General features: G+C 41.3%; 1 protein-coding gene across 8 annotated transcripts in view; it reads right to left on the bottom strand.

The window, feature by feature from the left end:
* ALS2 (alsin Rho guanine nucleotide exchange factor ALS2) overlaps positions 1-14,439 on the bottom strand; it is a 70,618-nt gene extending 56,179 nt beyond the window's left edge. For 4 of the 8 annotated variants that reach the window (XR_011997840.1, XR_003235537.2, XR_011997841.1 and 1 more), the window contains exons 1-2: positions 13,938-14,394; positions 183-262 (exon numbers count right to left, since the gene is read on the bottom strand). Coding sequence is in view for 5 of the 8 variants with exons in the window: in XM_072741654.1 (XP_072597755.1) it covers positions 183-202 (20 nt within the window). In the remaining 3 variants the exon portion in view is untranslated. Of the gene's footprint in view, positions 1-182; positions 263-13,507; positions 13,852-13,937 lie in introns of those variants that run through there. The other 4 variants (XM_026002530.2, XM_026002532.2, XM_026002531.2 and 1 more) reach the window with 4 other exon arrangements.
* Between the last annotated feature and the right edge of the window lie 3,323 nt (positions 14,440-17,762).

Below are 17,762 nucleotides of genomic sequence, written 5' to 3'. Positions count from 1 at the left end.
AGCAACAAAGCTTATCACTATTCAGATTTAAAATCTTTCTCTCTTTGCCAATCAACATAAATGTCACTATCCCTATTAAATAACCATGAATGAGAAAATTAAACTGAAGAGAAGCTACGCATATATGGAATTACTTATTGTGTTTTCCCAGAAGAGTAAGGGAGAAGAAGAAATGGTTTTACCTTCTCTTCTTTGAGTCCATCGGTCAGGGGGAGCACTCCATCACCAAATCATTTCTTCTTTACAAAAGGTATGTAAAGACCTAAATGGCAAAACACAGGTAATCACAAAGAGCAAGGAAAGAATATTGTGCTACTTCATTCCTCAGATTTGGAAGAAAAAAAAAAAAAAAGGCAGCCCTCTAACAAGTGCACATTCATTGGACAATAAATATGCAGTGAAACTATTTCAACTATTTCACATCCCGCCTGCCAAAGTCGAATATCTAGACTGAGCCTGTCCACTGAGCTTATAAAAATGCCTGCTGACCATCAAATGCAATGTCAAAGGAAGACAAGACTACTTACAATTAAGCTGTACTTTGTCAGGCAACAGATTTTGTTTTTTTATTATAAAGAAGGAAGTTCAATCTGAAAATTCTTTTTGTTAAATACTCATTTCATACATCTTAAGGTCACTGGTTTTTTTTTAAGATTTTATTTATTTATTCATGAAAGACATAGAGGCAGAGACACAGGCAGAGGGAGGAGCAGGCTCCACGCAGGGAGCCTGATGTGGAACTCAATCCCTGGATTCCAGGATCACACCCTGAGCTAAAGGCAGATGCTTAACTGCTGAGCCACCCAGGCATCCCTAAGGTTACTTTTAAAATGCTTCTGGAACACAAACACATAAATACCAATTAAGGTAGAAAAATATTCTAAAATCTCTTTAGTAATGCATCAGATTCAGGTGGTTTTAATTTACATTTTTCGGCATTGCACACAAAAAATTACATCATTAAAATCTGAAAGTTTTCTATTTATTGGAACTAGCAGTATTTTCCCCAAATCAACCTTGATTTGAAACCATAATATGAAAGGCCGAAAGAAAGAAATTTGGGTTTTAAAATATATTTCAAAATCCACCATTTAGGGGCATTTGGGTGTCTCAGTGGTTGAGTGTCTGCCTTTGGCTCAGTCAATCCCAGGGTCCCGGGATCGAGTCTCACATCAGGCTCCCCATAGGGAGCCTGCTTTTCCCTCTGCCTATGACTCTGCCTCTCTCTGTGTCTCTCTCATGAATAAATAAAATCTAAAAAAACAAAAGAAAATCCACCATGTAATAATAAAGTGCTACATGAAATTATGGTACAAATATCATAACCCATCAGTTTAGAAACTCAATGTTTAATAAAGAGAAATATAAACAAGCAGACTGAAACACTCAAAGTATTTCAACTACAAATTCACATTTTTAAGGCCACCAAACTCATGAAAATAAAAAAAGGCAATTAAGTTTTATTTGTGTAGACCATAAAAAATACTCAGGCCAAATTTATGATTTTTCTGCAAAGGATATGACATGGTAACTGTCCTCTGAAAACAGCCCATACCAGCAGGAGTGATGTAAGATCCATCTGTTTACCCCCGGTTCACCTGTGAATTCTTACCGTTTGCCATCTGTGTATCTGGAGGAAATTATACCCTACCTAATGCTTAGCTTAGAAAGATTCTGAATCATTCAAAGTTGGATGAAAGGTACCATGTAAACAAAACATATACATGAAAAGATTTCATAAATGCTATTAATGTAATAAAAGATTATTTTTGAATAATAAATATGATTATTAAGTGGTACTATGCCTTGTGTGTGATTAACCTTAGGAAAATGTATAGTTCATGGTATACAGAGAAATTCTGAAGCCAGATCTAATCTGTGTTTATCCATCAGAGATCAAGGAATAACAAACTGTTCCCTTGATTAAAGTTAAACAATACTCAGCAGAAACCAGAGAACTCCTCTGGGAGGGTGTGTAAGTACACAAACACACTTTGCTTCCCGTCACTGTTTCATTGAATGTAAATTGAATTTTATCCTACTGCCTGACAATCAAAAGGGTTGAGAACCCTTTTGGAGAAGGAACAAAGCTGTCAATCACATTTTTTGAATACAGAGTTTTCTTAAAGTAGATTTCATCTTTTGCCATATTTTTCACCACTACACATTTTTTTTCAAATCCAAATGGAATTAAAACCATACATACTATTTTTGCAACTTTCTTGTGTTACTTACTATATATGCTAGGCAGAATAATGGTCCCCAAAGATGCCCATGTTCTAATGTCCATAACCTGTGAACAGGTTAGGTTAATGGCAGAGGGGAATTAAAGTTGCTAGTCAACTAACCTTAAGATAGGGAGATTATCCTGGTTATCTGAGTGGTTATCACAAGCATCTTTAAAAGTAGAAGAGGGGGGAGGATCCCTGGGTGGCTCAGGGCTCCCTGCCTTTGGCCCAGGGTGCGAACCTGGAGTCCTGGGATTGAGTCTTGCGTCGGGCTCCCTGCATGGAGCCTGCTTCTCCCTCTGCCTGTGTCTCTGCCTCTCTCTATCATGAATAAATTAATTTAAAAAAAAAAGTAGAAAAGGGGGGATCCCTGGGTGGCTCAGCGGTTTGGTGTCTGCCTTCGGCCCAGGGCGTGATCCTAGAGACCCGGGATCGAGTTCCACGTCGGGCTCCCTGCATGGAGCCTGCTTCTCCCTCTGCCTGTATCTCTGTCTCTCTCTCCCTCTCTCTGTGTATCTCATGAATGAATAAATAAAATCTTTAAAAATATTAAAAAATTAAAGAGTAGAAGAGGAATGCAGAAGGAGTCTCAGATAAAGAGATGTGCTGATGGAAGCATAGTCAGAGACTGCTTGCTTTGAAGATGGGAAGGTGCGGAGCATAAGCCAAATAATGTGGATGGCCTCTAGAAGTTGGAAAAGGCAAAGAAACAGATTTTCTCCTAGAGCCTCCAGAAAAGAATGCAGCCCTGCGGATACCTTGATGTTAGCCCAGTGAAACTTGTCATACTTTTAACCTAAAGAACTGCAAATCAATAAATTCGTGTTATTTTAAGCCACTAAATTTGTAGCAATTGGTTAAATAGCAATAGAAATCTAATATACTAATCCAGATATCTTTCTGTTTCAGTATTTACAAATCTCATTTTGTTTTAATGGTATTTAATATGGTTGACTTCTTCCCAGAAGACAGGTCTGCCTAAGACTCAAACAGCAATGAAAAAAAGAGAAATGACTGCTAAGGAAATATAACTAAAAAAGAATACTACAGCTAAATGTGGGAAGCTTGTGTTATAGTTTTATCATACTTAAATGTAAGTGGCATTTACCAACTCTATTTAACCTAACATTCTTTCTCAATTATGTATCCATAAGAAAAAGTAAACTGAAATTTTTGTTTTTCTAATACTTTTATGATCCTCTAGCAAGGAAATCTTTCAGATTTTCCTCAAGCACTCAAATAGCACTTAAATTTCCTTATGCTATCTCATTGCTTCAAATTTTTATATATAAAATTGTCTAATCACGGGGTTTCTTCTGGGGATTTTCTCTCCAGGAACTTTAAAATTCTCACTCTACGTTCCTTTGGGAGACAGAATTCCCTAAATTCTGCTGCTTTTCTTCTGTTACAGTAACAGCCCTGGTGGCTCAGCGGTTTAGCGCAGGCTTCAGCCCAGGGCGTGATCTTGGAGAGCCGGGATCGAGTCCCACGTTGGGCTCCCTGCATGGGGCCTGCCTCTCCCCCTGCCTGTGTCTCTCTCTCTCTCTCTCTCTCTCTCTGTCTCTCATGAATAAATAAATAAAATATTTTTTTAAAAAAAGGAAAGAAACTGTGTGATGATGTACAGTCAAAAATGTGGGGTCCTCTTTTGCCATGTATGGCCTTTCCAGGAATCAGACATCTGTAAAATGAGCAAAATAGACTCAAGCATCCCCTCCAGCTATTAAGTTCTATGAATCACAGGCAAAGCTAGATTCATTTTAAAGTATGCCATTCTACACTTCAAATTATCTCCTTTACGCTGAAATGTAAAGCAATTAAATTCTCAGATGGCCCTTTAAAACAAAAAGTAAACCTTGGTTCTTAACAATTTGACTCCACTTTTAGATCCCATTAGAAACATACCCTCCTGCTACATTTAATAGAGAAGCAGGCTCCATGCAGGGAGCCCGACACGAGACTCGATCCCGGGTCTCCAGGATCACATGCCGGGCTGCAGGCCAGCACTAAACCGCGGCGCCACCAGGGCTGCCCATACCCACATCATTTTAAAGATCAAAAAATTTTGAATTCTAAAACATACATTGCCTCAAGGGTTTCAAGGAAGGCACTAGGAACTGGTATTCTACTTTTTTTTTTTTTTAAGATTTATTTATTTATTTGAGAGAGCGAGCTTGAGCAGGGAGGACAGAAGGAGAGAGAGATAATCCTGATGGAGACTATCTGATGCGTGCCAAGTCCAACATGAAGCTCAGTCCCAGGACCCCAAGATCATAACCTGAGCCGAAATCAAGAGTCAGATGCTTAACCCACTAAGTCACCCAGGCACCCCAGGAATTTGTACCCTAAAACAATGATCATTTTTTGTAGGAGTCCCCAACTTTTAACTATCTTATATACCTCCTTTAGTTTCTTTTATGTGCTTTTTAAATATTTATTTATTTATTTATGATAGTCACACAGAGAGAGAGAGAGGCAGAGACATAGGCAGAGGGAGAAGCAGGCTCAATGCACCGGGAGCCCGACGTGGGACTCGATCCGGGGTCTCCAGGATCACGCCCTGGGCCAAAGGCAGGCGCCAAACCACTGCGCCACCCAGGGATCCCTCTTTTATGTACTTTTAACATCAACTTCATTTTGAAGAGTATTTTAGAGTATTCTAGAGTATTCTGTTGCACAGCTTATAAGACATTCTGTAGGTGCTTTAACAATGTATTCCAATGATGATAAAATTTACATCTGTCTCAAAAGTCTTAAATCTATTTTATGGCAAATATATATACAATGCCCAAATTAATTTTGCAAGGAGTATCCTGCCTGCAAATACTCACTTGTCTCATGTTCTCAGTGGAAGAAGGCAGCCAATTTAATTTCATACAAGGCTGCCAATTTGATAGGAGAGAGAGGTAAATAAATGAGAGAGGTACATTGTCCTAAAACAGATGTCAGTGAGAAATCCTAGAGTACCTAGAATATAGGAGTATAAAGTTCAGAAAAAATGTCTCAGCTATTGATATAAACTTGGGAAGGCATATGGAGAACATGTGAAATCAAGACAATGCATACCACCGCCTGTTTGTTTGTTTGTTTGTTTGTTTTAAAATTCCTGAGACACACAAAGGGAGAGCCAGAGAAATAGGCAAAGAGAGAAGCAGGTTCCCCACAAGGAGCCTGATGACAGACTGGGTCCTATATCCTGGGATCACACCCTAAGCTGAAGGCAGACACTCAACTGCTGAGCCACTCAGGCGTCCCACCACTGGGTGTGTATTAAGAGAAAGGAAAGGAATGGGACCAAGCTGAAAGGGGTTCCTGCACCTAGAGGTTGGTTAGGATGAGGAACAAGCAATAACAACGGAGTGAGAAGTGACCTGAGAAGTGGAAGAAACATAAGTCTATGTGGGCACAAAAAAACAAAGCAGCATTTCCAGGAGAAAGGCCTCATCAATTAGGTCAATGCAGCCAGGATCTGATAGGATGGGAGCCGAAAAGTATCCAGTGGGCATGCCAACACTTATCAATTCTGAGCGAGGCCAGTTTCAGTGGTGGTCGGGACTGAAAACCAGGTTGGATAGGTTGACTACAAATGGGAGGTGAGCACAAGACAATTAAGTTCGTGTAAAGAATTCTTTTGAAAACATTGTCAAAATGACAGAGAAGTGGAGCAATAGCCAAAGAAGAATGTGAAGATAAAGGGTGTGTTTTTTGTATATGCAGGATAGGGTAGATGAGAGATAGCCGAATATGTCTGCATTGACAAAACACCAACCCTGGAGGCAAGGAGACAGAGGGAAGAACGAAAGTCCTGGACAAAGTGAGAGGACGGCATCTGGAACACGTGTTTTGGGACTAATCTTTCACAAGAGGAAGGGTCTACATTTTAATAAGGAGACAGATCTAGATTACAGATACACAGATACAGCTACAGATATATACAGGGGTGGCAAGAGTAAGAGTCTCACGTAATGGCATCTGTGACTAGCACTTCACAGTATACGTGCACTGTGTATTCTAATCTCACTTCTAGCTCCAGCCATTTGTTTATTTTATTTTATCTTGCTATATTATACATTTTTGTAAACTGCCTTAAATCCTTTTAGGACAAATCAGAATAAAAAAATTTTTTAAATTTAATGTGGAAAAGAAATGTGCTAGTGGACTATTCTCTCACATGCACAAAGAAAATTAAATCATGTAAGATTCTATTTGTTCATCTCTAGTAAACTTTATTCTCTGGATTAAGTCCTTTTCTTTTAATGATTTAGTGAAAGATGAATTTGTAAGATGTTAAGTACAGTAACTTTCAAATGCTGAAATTTAAAAAACTAACACTACATGTATTTTTTCACCTATTAAGGTGTAGATGTGCCGGTCTAAAATTTCTATGAAAACCAAAAATATCTTATTCTCTATTATAGCCCAGCTGCTTAACATAGTCCTGATATATAACAGGTACTCAGTAAATATCTGTATAGCCTAGGCCAACATAAATAAGTGAATTTCTGTCCTTAAGTTTACACGCTATCATGTTGTCTTTCTGACTAGCATGAGAACTCTCTACAGACAGCACCCTCAAAGCATAGAAAAAGCCAGAAAAGCTGAGCACTTCCAGTCTTATTCTCTGGTCTCACTAGTTTAAAATAGGTATATTGATTAAAACAACTGCAATAATTATAGCTGTAAGAGTAATGAGGACTAGAAATTAGAATGACAAGACATTAAGATAAAAGGACAATGGAGTAGTAAGTTGTATTGCATTTTGTATCCACTGCAAAATTTTAAAATTGCAGGCACTTACTTTCTTTAAAGTTTGTATAGGCTTCATTGTATAAAAATGTAGTAACCAGGGGCACCTAGGTGGCTCAGTGGGTTGAGTGGCCGACTCTTGGTTTTTTGGCTCCTGTCATGACCTCAGGGGCCTCGGATCAAGCCCCCCAGTCAGCTTCCCACTCAGCAAGGAGTCTGTGGATTCTCTCTCTCTCAATCTCTCTCTCTCTCTCTCTCTCACACACACACACACACACAAGCTCTCTCCCTTTCTCTCTCAAATAAGTATCTTCAAAAAATTTTTTAAAGTCATAAATCCGAGCTTATACTATGAACACAGTAAACAATAATTTAAGACACTATGGTATTTTACACATAGTAAATGCTCAATGAATATTTTTAGAGAGTCAATATATTTATACATGGATCAAGGCAACTTATGACTCAAACACCTGACTTACCAACTAATCTATATACTAACAACTGCTACTTCCTGGATATACTTCCACCACCAAAGCCTTTACCAACCACTAATGAAGGTTGAGGAACACTCACCTGGCACTATAGCTTTGACAAACCAACCATCAAAGTGACAAAGCCACTTCAAATCCCAACCCTCTCAGCCCTAAGTGCAACACAGAAGGCAATGCCTGATACTACTATGGGAGCTGACTAGCCCCTTAAATACTGACCTAGAGTTCAAGAATTCTGTAAATTAATGTACTGAATAAAGTCATTCGGGAGGCTGGCCTAGAAAAGCACTTATTATTTATAATGTTGTTACTAATGGGATAATGCACTCACTAAGTCATTTTTTTTCCCACTAAGTCATTGATTCAAAATATAAACTCCTGGAGGTCAGAAATTATGACTTATTCATTGGTATATTCTTGTAACCATAGTAACCTCTAGGTACAAGCAGGCTACATTTAAGTGAGTAGTCAGTGAAAGATGGCGCTTGATCTTAAATTCCAATCCATGGGTTTCCAAATGATGTAGATTTCCAGCATCTGTAATAAAAGTCAGTATCGGACACAAAAGGAAAATGTCTACTTATAACAGAAACTCATAATTTGCTAATGGTATTTCCTAACAATGAAGATGCTTTTATTTCATGTCAGATCACAAACGTTATACAACCCAGGAGAGACCACTCTTTCTACTTAGTCCGTGAAGACAGTTTGGTGCCATCAGGGTCACTAACACTGCAGTCTCTTTCTTATGGCCCACTAATTTCACCCCGAAAACCACTACAATTGTGCTCTTCTGATTGTGAAACTCCTCTAAAATGGGTATTACCCACAGGGCGATGGGAGTTAAACATAGTAAAATATATGCCCAGCAATCCCCATTTAGCTCCTTTTTGTATCCACTGCAAAATTTTTAAAATACATTTTTCCAGATTAGTAAAATCCTCATGAAACATTTTGATGGATGTTATAATACCAGGAATTGAATCTCAAATTCTCAGGTACTGCAACAATTTTTGTCTGTTATAATATGATAATCTCTGATACAAATTGTTCAAAACATTCCTTTAATATTTGCTACTGTTCTCTCATTTAAATGGCCACATTTTTTTAAAACAAGGCAATATTACAGAAATACAGTTAGAGTATGTTGGCTTATGTTACCAATCAAAAACAACTAGTGTTTAAGGTCATCACAGGGCCACATAACTAAACAGGGAGTATACATGCTAAAAAATAGTGTTCTAGAGATACAAGTTTCACTTCTTTTGAAAGTGCTAGTAACAAGTATTCCTGATTAGGAATGAAAGATTATTTAACTCATTTAAATACTGTGGTTATATTAAGGATCAGCTGTTAAATTTACTATTTACTAATCAAACCATGTAACACAGCTCACCATGTTTACTTATTAATACCTATTTAACAGAGAATTAGATTTTCTTTGAGCAATAACTAGGACACCTGCAGTCACACTATAAATTCAGTTTTACCACACTGTAATAAAATGTAACCAAACCAAACTTTAAAAAGTGTTAATGACCACATGGCATCTGTGGTAATTCTGTATCTGAGTCACTCTGTCCAAATCCCTTCTAGGACTCTATGATATACTCTGATCCCCTATCCTTTGAGGTCATGTTTGCATTCCCCAAGGGTCTCTATAATTTTAATTCCTCTGCAGACTTTCAAGGAGTATTCCTCAGTTAAGAAAGCATTTTCCCAGGTGCACGAGTCAAACAGTAAAGTAAAACTGACTAAATAATTGGTCTGTCTCCTCTCCTTAGAAAAGCTTTACATTGTGGAGCTGCACTGGTACATTCTTTTCCTATTGCAGAAAGAAAAGAATTATTTTCCCAGAGCCAACTACTTTAAGACTAGAAAGTAAAATAAAGCACACTGGAAGAGAGCCCTAATTATAAATAAAAATTTTATTTTTAAATTTGTTGTTTAATTATATAAAAGTTAAATTAGAATGGAAAATTTAAAAATTTCAAGTGTTAGTTTCACAAACTATCTTAATTACACAGAAATCTGTAAAAGTAAATAATGAACAAATCCATGTACCTACCCGTTAAGTTTTAACATGTTAACATATTTGCTTCAGCTGTTTTTAAAATGGAAAGTTACACATATTTCTGAAAAAGCTCCATCCAAACCTATCTCCCAGAGTTAGCCACTATTTATAAAGTTAATGTGTTTCATTTCCATAAAAGTTCTTATATTTTTATGTATTTTCATTAGATACATATGTACCCATAAGCAATATAAGCTATATTCCTTTAAAACTACATAAATGCGGACACCTGGGTGGCTCAGCATTTGAGCGTCTGCCTGCCACTCAGGATGTGATCCTGGGGTCCTGCGATCGAGTCCTGCATCGGGCTCCCTGCGAGGAGCCTGCTTCTCCCTCTGCCTGTGTCTCTGCCTCTCTGTATCTCTCATGAATAAATAAGTGAAATCTTTAAATAAATAAATAAATAAAACTACATAAATGCATCATATCATGGACATTCTTCGGCAACTTGCTTCTTCACTCAATATTATGCTCTTGAGATGTATCCACATTGATAAGTATAGATCTAGTTCCTTTATTTTTACTAGGGGATAGTATTTCATTGCATGAATAAACCATAGTTTATCCATTTCCCTACTAAAGTACAGCTGGATTCTTCTACTTTATTGCTATTTTAAGAGTTGCTATAATCATCTTTGTTGCATATCTGCTTGAGCAATTGCCCTTAGTTAAGAATTCAGCTCAACAAAAATTTAGGTTGCAGAATAACCGTGTAATCAAAGTTATCCATCTAGATGCCATTATTGGGTCTAACCACCACCTTCCTAATAGGGAGATCATGTGAAATAAAGAACAAAAGAAAAAACAAATATATATATATATATATGTATATATATATATATAAACAATAATGAAGACTATAAAGAACAAAATTCAATTTTTTATACAATAATTTTTATTTAATAAATAAATTTTATTTAAATTATATGTAAAAGGGAACCAGGAGTTGATTAATTTGTGAAATCAACGAGACTAAAGCTGATCTCTGTGAGCATAATTCACTGGTGGCCAAGTGAAACTCTACAAAACAGCCCCAGCCTTTTCCTCATAGGAGTTGAGAGAACTGTACATTTTATTCAAAAAAGAAGTCTCTCTTAAAGAGCAATTCTATGAGAGCCCAAACAAGTTCTCATCACTTCACTGATTTAAATATTTTTGCCTACTCATGTGGATCAATTAGTTCAGCTACTTTACCAATTTCTCAGCTAATCTACCAATTGTGTGATGCAGCAGCAAACATCAAGACATAACGTAAAGACAGTACCATGACATTTATAGAGGAGTATGAGATGGGTATAGGAAAATAAATGTAAGACTCAAAAGAACCATGTCAAAGTCTGTTAATATTTTTTTAATTTTTTATTTTGTATTTTTATTTTATTTTATTTTATTTATTTATTTATTTATTTATTTTTATTTATTTATGATAATCACACACAGAGAGAGAGAGAGAGGGAGAGACACAGGCAGAGGGAGAAGCAGGCTCCATGCACCGGGAGCCCGATGTGGGATTCGATCCCGGGTCTCCAGGATCGCGCCCTGGGCCAAAGGCAGGCGCTAAACCACTGCGCCACCCAGGGATCCCAAAGTCTGTTAATATTTGTGGTTACTGTGCATTTTCTTAAGGACTGATAACCTACAAAACCTACTATTTATTACTGATGACCAAATTATCTAATTATCAACAGAGAAGAGTGACAAGAAAAAAAAAACTGTTTTTTTTTTTTTTTTTTTTTAAAGGCAGGAACGTCTGCCTTGGGCCCAGGGCGCGATTCTGCGGTCAGGGATTGAATCCCAGATCCCACTCCTTTCAGGGAGCCTGCTTCTTCCTCTGCCTGTGTCTCTGCCTCTGTGTGTGTGTCTCTCTCATGAATAAATAAATTTTTTTTAAAAAGCACTACAAGTAAAATCTCTAATATAGCTGGAGTATGTGCTAGGTTTAATTCTACAAAGTTATGAAAAGGCTAAATCATCTAGAAGTCAGTAAAATCCTCACAGCATTCTGAGTCTGAGAAAGGGTTGCTCAACCTCATACTACATAAAAGCGGGCCTTCTTTTACACCATCTCAAAAATCACCAGTCTTCACCTTCCTTCGTAGTTTAACTCATACCTTACCTAGTGTCATATTAATACAAAATCATGAAAAGTTTTTTTACAAGTCAGTCATATTCTTTGGAAATACCTTTAAAATGGACCCAGCAGTACTGCAAAAACCCATGTTTTTCATATAAAGGTAGAAGATTAATAGTCCTTTTTCCATCTAATCACACAAAACTGAAATCTGTTCTCAGTGAAGTTCTTCACACACTCTGTATCTTTAACAGTCAAAATGCCCAAAGTTAAGTGTTTCAAAAGACAACCTAAACTCTGAAGGTTGAAACAGAAGAGCTATTCCAGTTCACATTGCTTCACTATACTTAAAAAAATAAGAGGCTTACCTGATGCAACTCAAACCGCCCCCAAAATGACCCATTTGGTACTTTATTTTCTGGATCGTTATCTTTTCAAATAATAATATTGTGAAACAGCTTTGAATCTTTTTGCTATAACTATGAACCCTAAATATGCCAATACTACCCATACTTAATAAACTAAGCAATAAATTTAAACTCGGTATAGATTCTAAAAACATCTCTTCCACATTAAAATACCCTTTATTGGATACCAAAGTTACTACGAACCAACAGAGAAACTATTTTCTGTAAATATTAAGTCAATGCATCAAAAAACTATCTGAATACTATCCCTTGAATTTAAAAAGTGCATTATAGTTCTTTTCTAAAAAATATTCAGTTCTCTTTCCCATTTAGAAAACAGGGAGTCAGTGTGGGACATGAGACAGGAGAAGAAGAAATAATCATAAAAATAGGTAACGTGTACTGAATATCTACCACCGCCAGGCACGGCAATAAACAGATGAACCATTCAATGTAAAGGTGCTGTTATCAGGAAGGTACTTCAATCTTGAGTCTAGAAATCAGAAAATAATTTAGAGAAGTTAAGCAACTTTCTCCAAGTCAAAGAATAAGTAGATGTGATGTACGGTCTGTCCAAATCCGAAGCCTAAGCTTACGTTCTTAAGATTAAAATATCGCAATATACTGCAAAAGCAAATTTTTATTTTTTTTATTTTTTAAAAAGATTTTATTTATTCATGAGAAACAGAGACAGAGAGAGAGAGAGAGAGGCAGAGACACAGGCAGAAGGAGAAGCAGGCTCCACGCAGGGAGCCCGACGTGGGACTCGATTCCAGGTCTCCAGGGTCACGCCCCGGGTAGAAGGCGGCGCTCAACCCCTGAGCCACCCGGGCTGCCCGCAAAGCAAATTTTTCACTGCTTTAAATTCTTTAGGTGCTCAAGAACTCAAAGGTCCAGTGGTCACTCCGAATCATTCATAGTCCTGTATGAACTAGGGGGAAAAGCTGGACCCTTAACCCCGGTGAATTGATACCTGTTCGGAATGAACACACGTCACACAACCTTACTCTTTAGAGCCTTTCAAAGAACATCTGCAGCCACCAACAAGCCTAAAGGCAAGAGACGAAAAGCTGTGTGTCTGCGCTTAACAGTTCTTTCCTTCTCCGTCCTGGATGCGCCGCTCCGGCCGGGGTGCTTTCCTGTGCCCTCGCCGCCCGGAGCCCCGAGCCCCGAGCCCCGAGCCCCGAGCAGGACTGTGCAGCGCTTGCGCCGACCTGTGGGTGCTCGTCCCCAGAGCGGCCCCAGTTACCCCACGGACCAACCAACACCGGGGGGTCAGGACCACTTCCTAATGACCGAGCTCTGCTCCTCTCCCCCTTCGCTCCTCAAGAACTTCTCACCTCCTAATGGCTCGCCTGGCACGCCAGAGGACTTGGTTAACTACGAACTCTCGGTATCAAGGTCCGTTTCTCCCTGCGACCGCCCTTTCAAGCCACCGAAACCCCCAGGTGCCCCCGCCCCCGCGGTCCGCATCCTGGGGCACTCACCGAGGCTCAGGGCCAGGGGCTCCGGGTCGTGCGCGGGGCGCCACGGGGGGGGGGCACTCAATACCTCCTCGGGAGCGCGGGGAGCGAAGGCAGCGAGGGGGGAGGCGGGGGGGCGCCCAACAATTTCCCGCCGCGGAGACCGATGCAGCAGCGCCCCGTCTGGGGCCGGAGCAGAGGGGCCGAGGGGAGAGCCGGCGCGGGACAGGGGGCCGCGTCGGTGCCCCTGGGCGGGCAGGCGCCGTCCGTCCGTCCGTCCGTCGGTCTGTCGGTCGGACGCAGGCTTTTTGGAAGACGCGGGTCCCCAGGCGCGCTCCCGGGCCTCGGCCCGCGCCTCCGCCCCTCCCTCCGCCCCCGGCCTCCCGCACACCGAAGAGCCCGGCGGGCCAGCCCTGCGAGGCCGAGGGCCGCCCAGAGACGCGCCCGCGCTCACCTGACGCTCCACCGGCAGCACCGCGGTCTGCACCCGGCGCGAGCGCTCAGCCCAGCGGGTCCCCGAGATCAGCTGATTCACGGGGGGCGGGGCCTCGGGCGGCGGGGCGGCGAGCTCGCGTGAGGGCGGGCGGGGATACCCCCGAGTGGGCGGGGCTACACGCCGACGGCGTCTGATAGCGATCAAAATTATCCGAGAGGCCTCAGGCGCTGCGGGCTCGGTCCTCCGCGGTGTTGTCCCTCCCTCAGGACGGGGCGGAGCCACCAGCCCTAAAACGCGCTTGGGCGGTGACGTAACACGGACTCGCCGGGGCCTAACTACCCGAGAGCTTCCATGGTAACGGGTGGCGATGAAAGTAATTGCGAGCTGCAGGCGTTCTGCTGCCACCCCAGACTGCGGAAGTCAGAAGGATAAGTTCGCTACCCATTCAGGGAAAAGGCTAAATGGTCTTCAAACTGCGTCTATGGAGTCTACGCTACCGGTAGTCGCTTCTGCCCCCCGCGAATGACGTCATCGCCGAGCGGCGCCCATGGGTCCTAGTGCCCCCACTGTTTTGACTTGGTTGCAGCCCCAAAAGGTGGGATGTGGCTGGAGGAAATGCATTGGTACCTCTTAAGATTCCCCATAGGGTTGCCCAGCGTACAATCTGCGTAAAACTAGTTTACGTGTTCGGCGCGCAGTTTCGCGACAGTCTGCTGGGCGCAGCCACAGCCCCTCCTCGACCGGGCTCGCAGCCGGAGAGTCCTCCCGGGAGGATTTTCCGGAGCCGCCACCCTCGGCGCAGGGTGGGTGCGAGCTCGGTGCTGGTAGGAACCGGGCCATCCCTGGGCCTCCATTCAGGCCACGAGAGACAGAGGTGTGAAGTTCCTGTGCATCAATGGGTGTATCCCGTTCACCCTGAGCCCCATCGCTTCCTTGATTCTCCACCCACCTGCAAATGCAAAATCGTTGGGTCCGCAACAATTCAGCCAACTTTGTCCACTCTTGCACCAGTGCTTCGGACGACGGAACCTCGAGAATTGGCAGCAACGCAAACCAAAGGTGCAAAGGACTTGCAGGCGGCCAGGCAATCTTGCTAAGCCTGCAAACACCCCTTTAATACACAACTACTGGGAATTCCTACTTTTCCCATCGCCTGTTATTCACAACCTACACACATTGGAAACTGAACTCTACCTACCCACCCCACCCTCCCTTGGTAGACAGTTTTTTGTTTGTTTTTTCAAACATTTTATTTATTCGTGAGAGACACAGAGGCAGAGGGAGAAGCAGGCTCCGTGCAGGGAGCCCGAGAGCCCGACTTGGGACCCGATCCCGAGTCTCCAGGGTCATGCTCTGGGCCAAAGGCAGGCGCTAAACGCCTGAGCCACCGGGGCTGCCCAGTAGACGGTTTTTAAAATAAAAATTTTAAAACTGCTTCCTACTTTTCTGGGGAAAGCGCTACCACTTGGGATTCATTTCCCTGACTCCCACCAGCCACTATTACAAAAGCTACCCGCCCTAGCCTTCCTTTCCTTCTCCCTCTTTCTCTTTAGAAGAGCTGTTCTGCGCTCTCAAAATTAATCCCTCCACCTGAATTCAGGATCCCTTCCAATCCCCTAGGGGCTTTGCTTCATTACTTATCCCTTCCCTTTTGTTTATTTTCAATCTTTGCTTTTATTACTCCTACTCCTCGGGATATAAGCCTGTTCCTTCCTTTTGCCTCTTTAATGTCTTTTTCTTCTGTTCATTTAGTTTGCAGCCTACTTTTTTTTTTTTAAGATTTTATTTATTTATTCATGAAAGACACACAGAGAGAGGCAGAGACACAGGCAGAGGGAGAAGCAGGCTCCATGCAGGGAGCCCGATGTCGGACTTGATCCTGGGACTCCAGGGTCATGACCTGAGCTGAAGGCAGATAGATGCTCAACCCCTGAGCCACCCAGGCATCCCTCTCCCTCTACTTTCTGACCTCCCAATCTTTCTCATCTCAATCTGCAATCTCTTTTTCAGGTCTAATGAAACTAGTAGTCACCTAATTTTGGAACCTAGTGAGATAGTCTGAGAATGGAATGAACCATTCTGTGCAACTAGAAAGAAAGAATATATGTATTGATATGGAATGCTCTAGAAGTTAGTTCTTAAAAGAAAAAAAAAGGTAAATGCTGAGTCATGTTTATTATATTCTATCAATTGTATGTTGCAATGTGTGTTTGAGAGAGAGAAATATATGTCCTTGTCTTTGTGTTTACATATGTGAGCTCTGAAAGGATATGTTAAAAGGTGACTGACCCTGGGGAAGAGAATTAGGAACCGTGGGAGGAAAACTCACTTTTCACTCTATGGCATATTGCGTTGTTTAAACTTATAAGTTGGGCAGCCTGGGTGGCTCAGCGGTTTAGCGCCTGCCTTCAGCCCAGGGCATGATCCTGCAGACCTGGGATTGAGTCCCATGTCAGGCTTCCTGCATGGAGCCTGCTTCTCCATCTGCCTGTATCTCTGCCTCTCTCTCACTCTCTCTCTGTGTCTCTCATGAATAAATAAATAAAATCCTTAAAAAAATAAACATAACTTTACAATTCTGGTTTTAATATACTTTTTTACTTATTTAAAAAACTTTTAAATGTGAAAAGAGTTATTTTCAGTCTTCCTTTCCCATGTTTCCTCCTTGACTTATGGGACACACTCCTTCTGGGTTTTCCCCCTATTCCTTCAGACCTTTGCTTTGCCTTTTCAGACTCTTTGTTTCACCTGTCCCTTAAATTCTTGGACTGAATAAGTATTTATTGCATGCTTATTATTTGCCAAACACTCTTCTAGGCACTAGACAAACATGATAATGAACAAAACAGACAAGGGTCTCTGCTCTAATGAAACATGCACTCTGGTAGTGTGAAGATAGTCTCCAGAGGTGGCAGCCATCAATTCTTCCCTCCATGTATACAAATGCCACTCTTGACATCAAGACATGGAGTCTATTTCCTCTTCATCTGAGTATGAGCTAGGTTTGCGATTTTTTTTTTTTTAACTAAAAGATTGTGGCAGAAATGAAGTTCTGGGGCTGCTGAATCAAGGCCTTAAAAAGATCTGGAGGTTTCCACATCCCCTCTGAGAAGCCAGCTGCCATGCTCTAAAGAAGCTTCAAGTATACTACAGGTTGATAAAAGACAACATGAAGAGTTAGGCCACATGGAAAAGCATTAAGTGCCAAAACATAAGCAGAGCCTTCTGGGACCTTCCAGGCCAATCCAGTTACTGGCTGAATGCAGTTGAGTGATACCAGCCAGTGCCAAGAGGAATAGAAAACAGCCTAGGCAAGCCCTGTCTGAATTTCTGACCCAAATTCCCCCCAAATAATAAATTGTTGCTTTTAACCACTAAGTTTTGGGGTGATTGGTTATGCAGCAATGCCTGAAACAAGTGGGAAGAGTGAGAGCTAAAAAACAATATTGTGGTGACTGGGCTATAAAGAGGCAAAAAATGGAAACAGTCAATAAAACTAAAAGGCATCCTATGGAATGTGAGAAGGTATTTGCAAATATCAGATAAAGGGCTAGTATCCAAAATATAAAGAGCTCTCAGACTCGACACTCAAAACACTAAAAATCCAGTCAAGTAATGGGCAGAAGACATGAACAGACATTTATCCAAAGAAGACAGACAAATGGCTCCAGACACATGAAAAAATGCTCAACATCACTCACCATCAGGGAAATACAAATCAAAACCACAGTGAAATACCACCTCACACCACTTAGAATAGCTAAAATTAACAACTCAGGGAACCAAAGATGTTGGCAAGGATGTAGAGAACAGGGAATCCTCTTGCACTGTTGATGGGAATGC

The sequence above is a fragment of the Vulpes vulpes genome, chromosome 16 (genome assembly GCF_048418805.1).
Source record: "Vulpes vulpes isolate BD-2025 chromosome 16, VulVul3, whole genome shotgun sequence".
NCBI classification, from domain to species: Eukaryota; Metazoa; Chordata; class Mammalia; order Carnivora; family Canidae; genus Vulpes; species Vulpes vulpes.
Note: the sequence above shows the minus strand (reverse complement) of the source record. Positions and strands in the feature narration are given on the sequence as shown.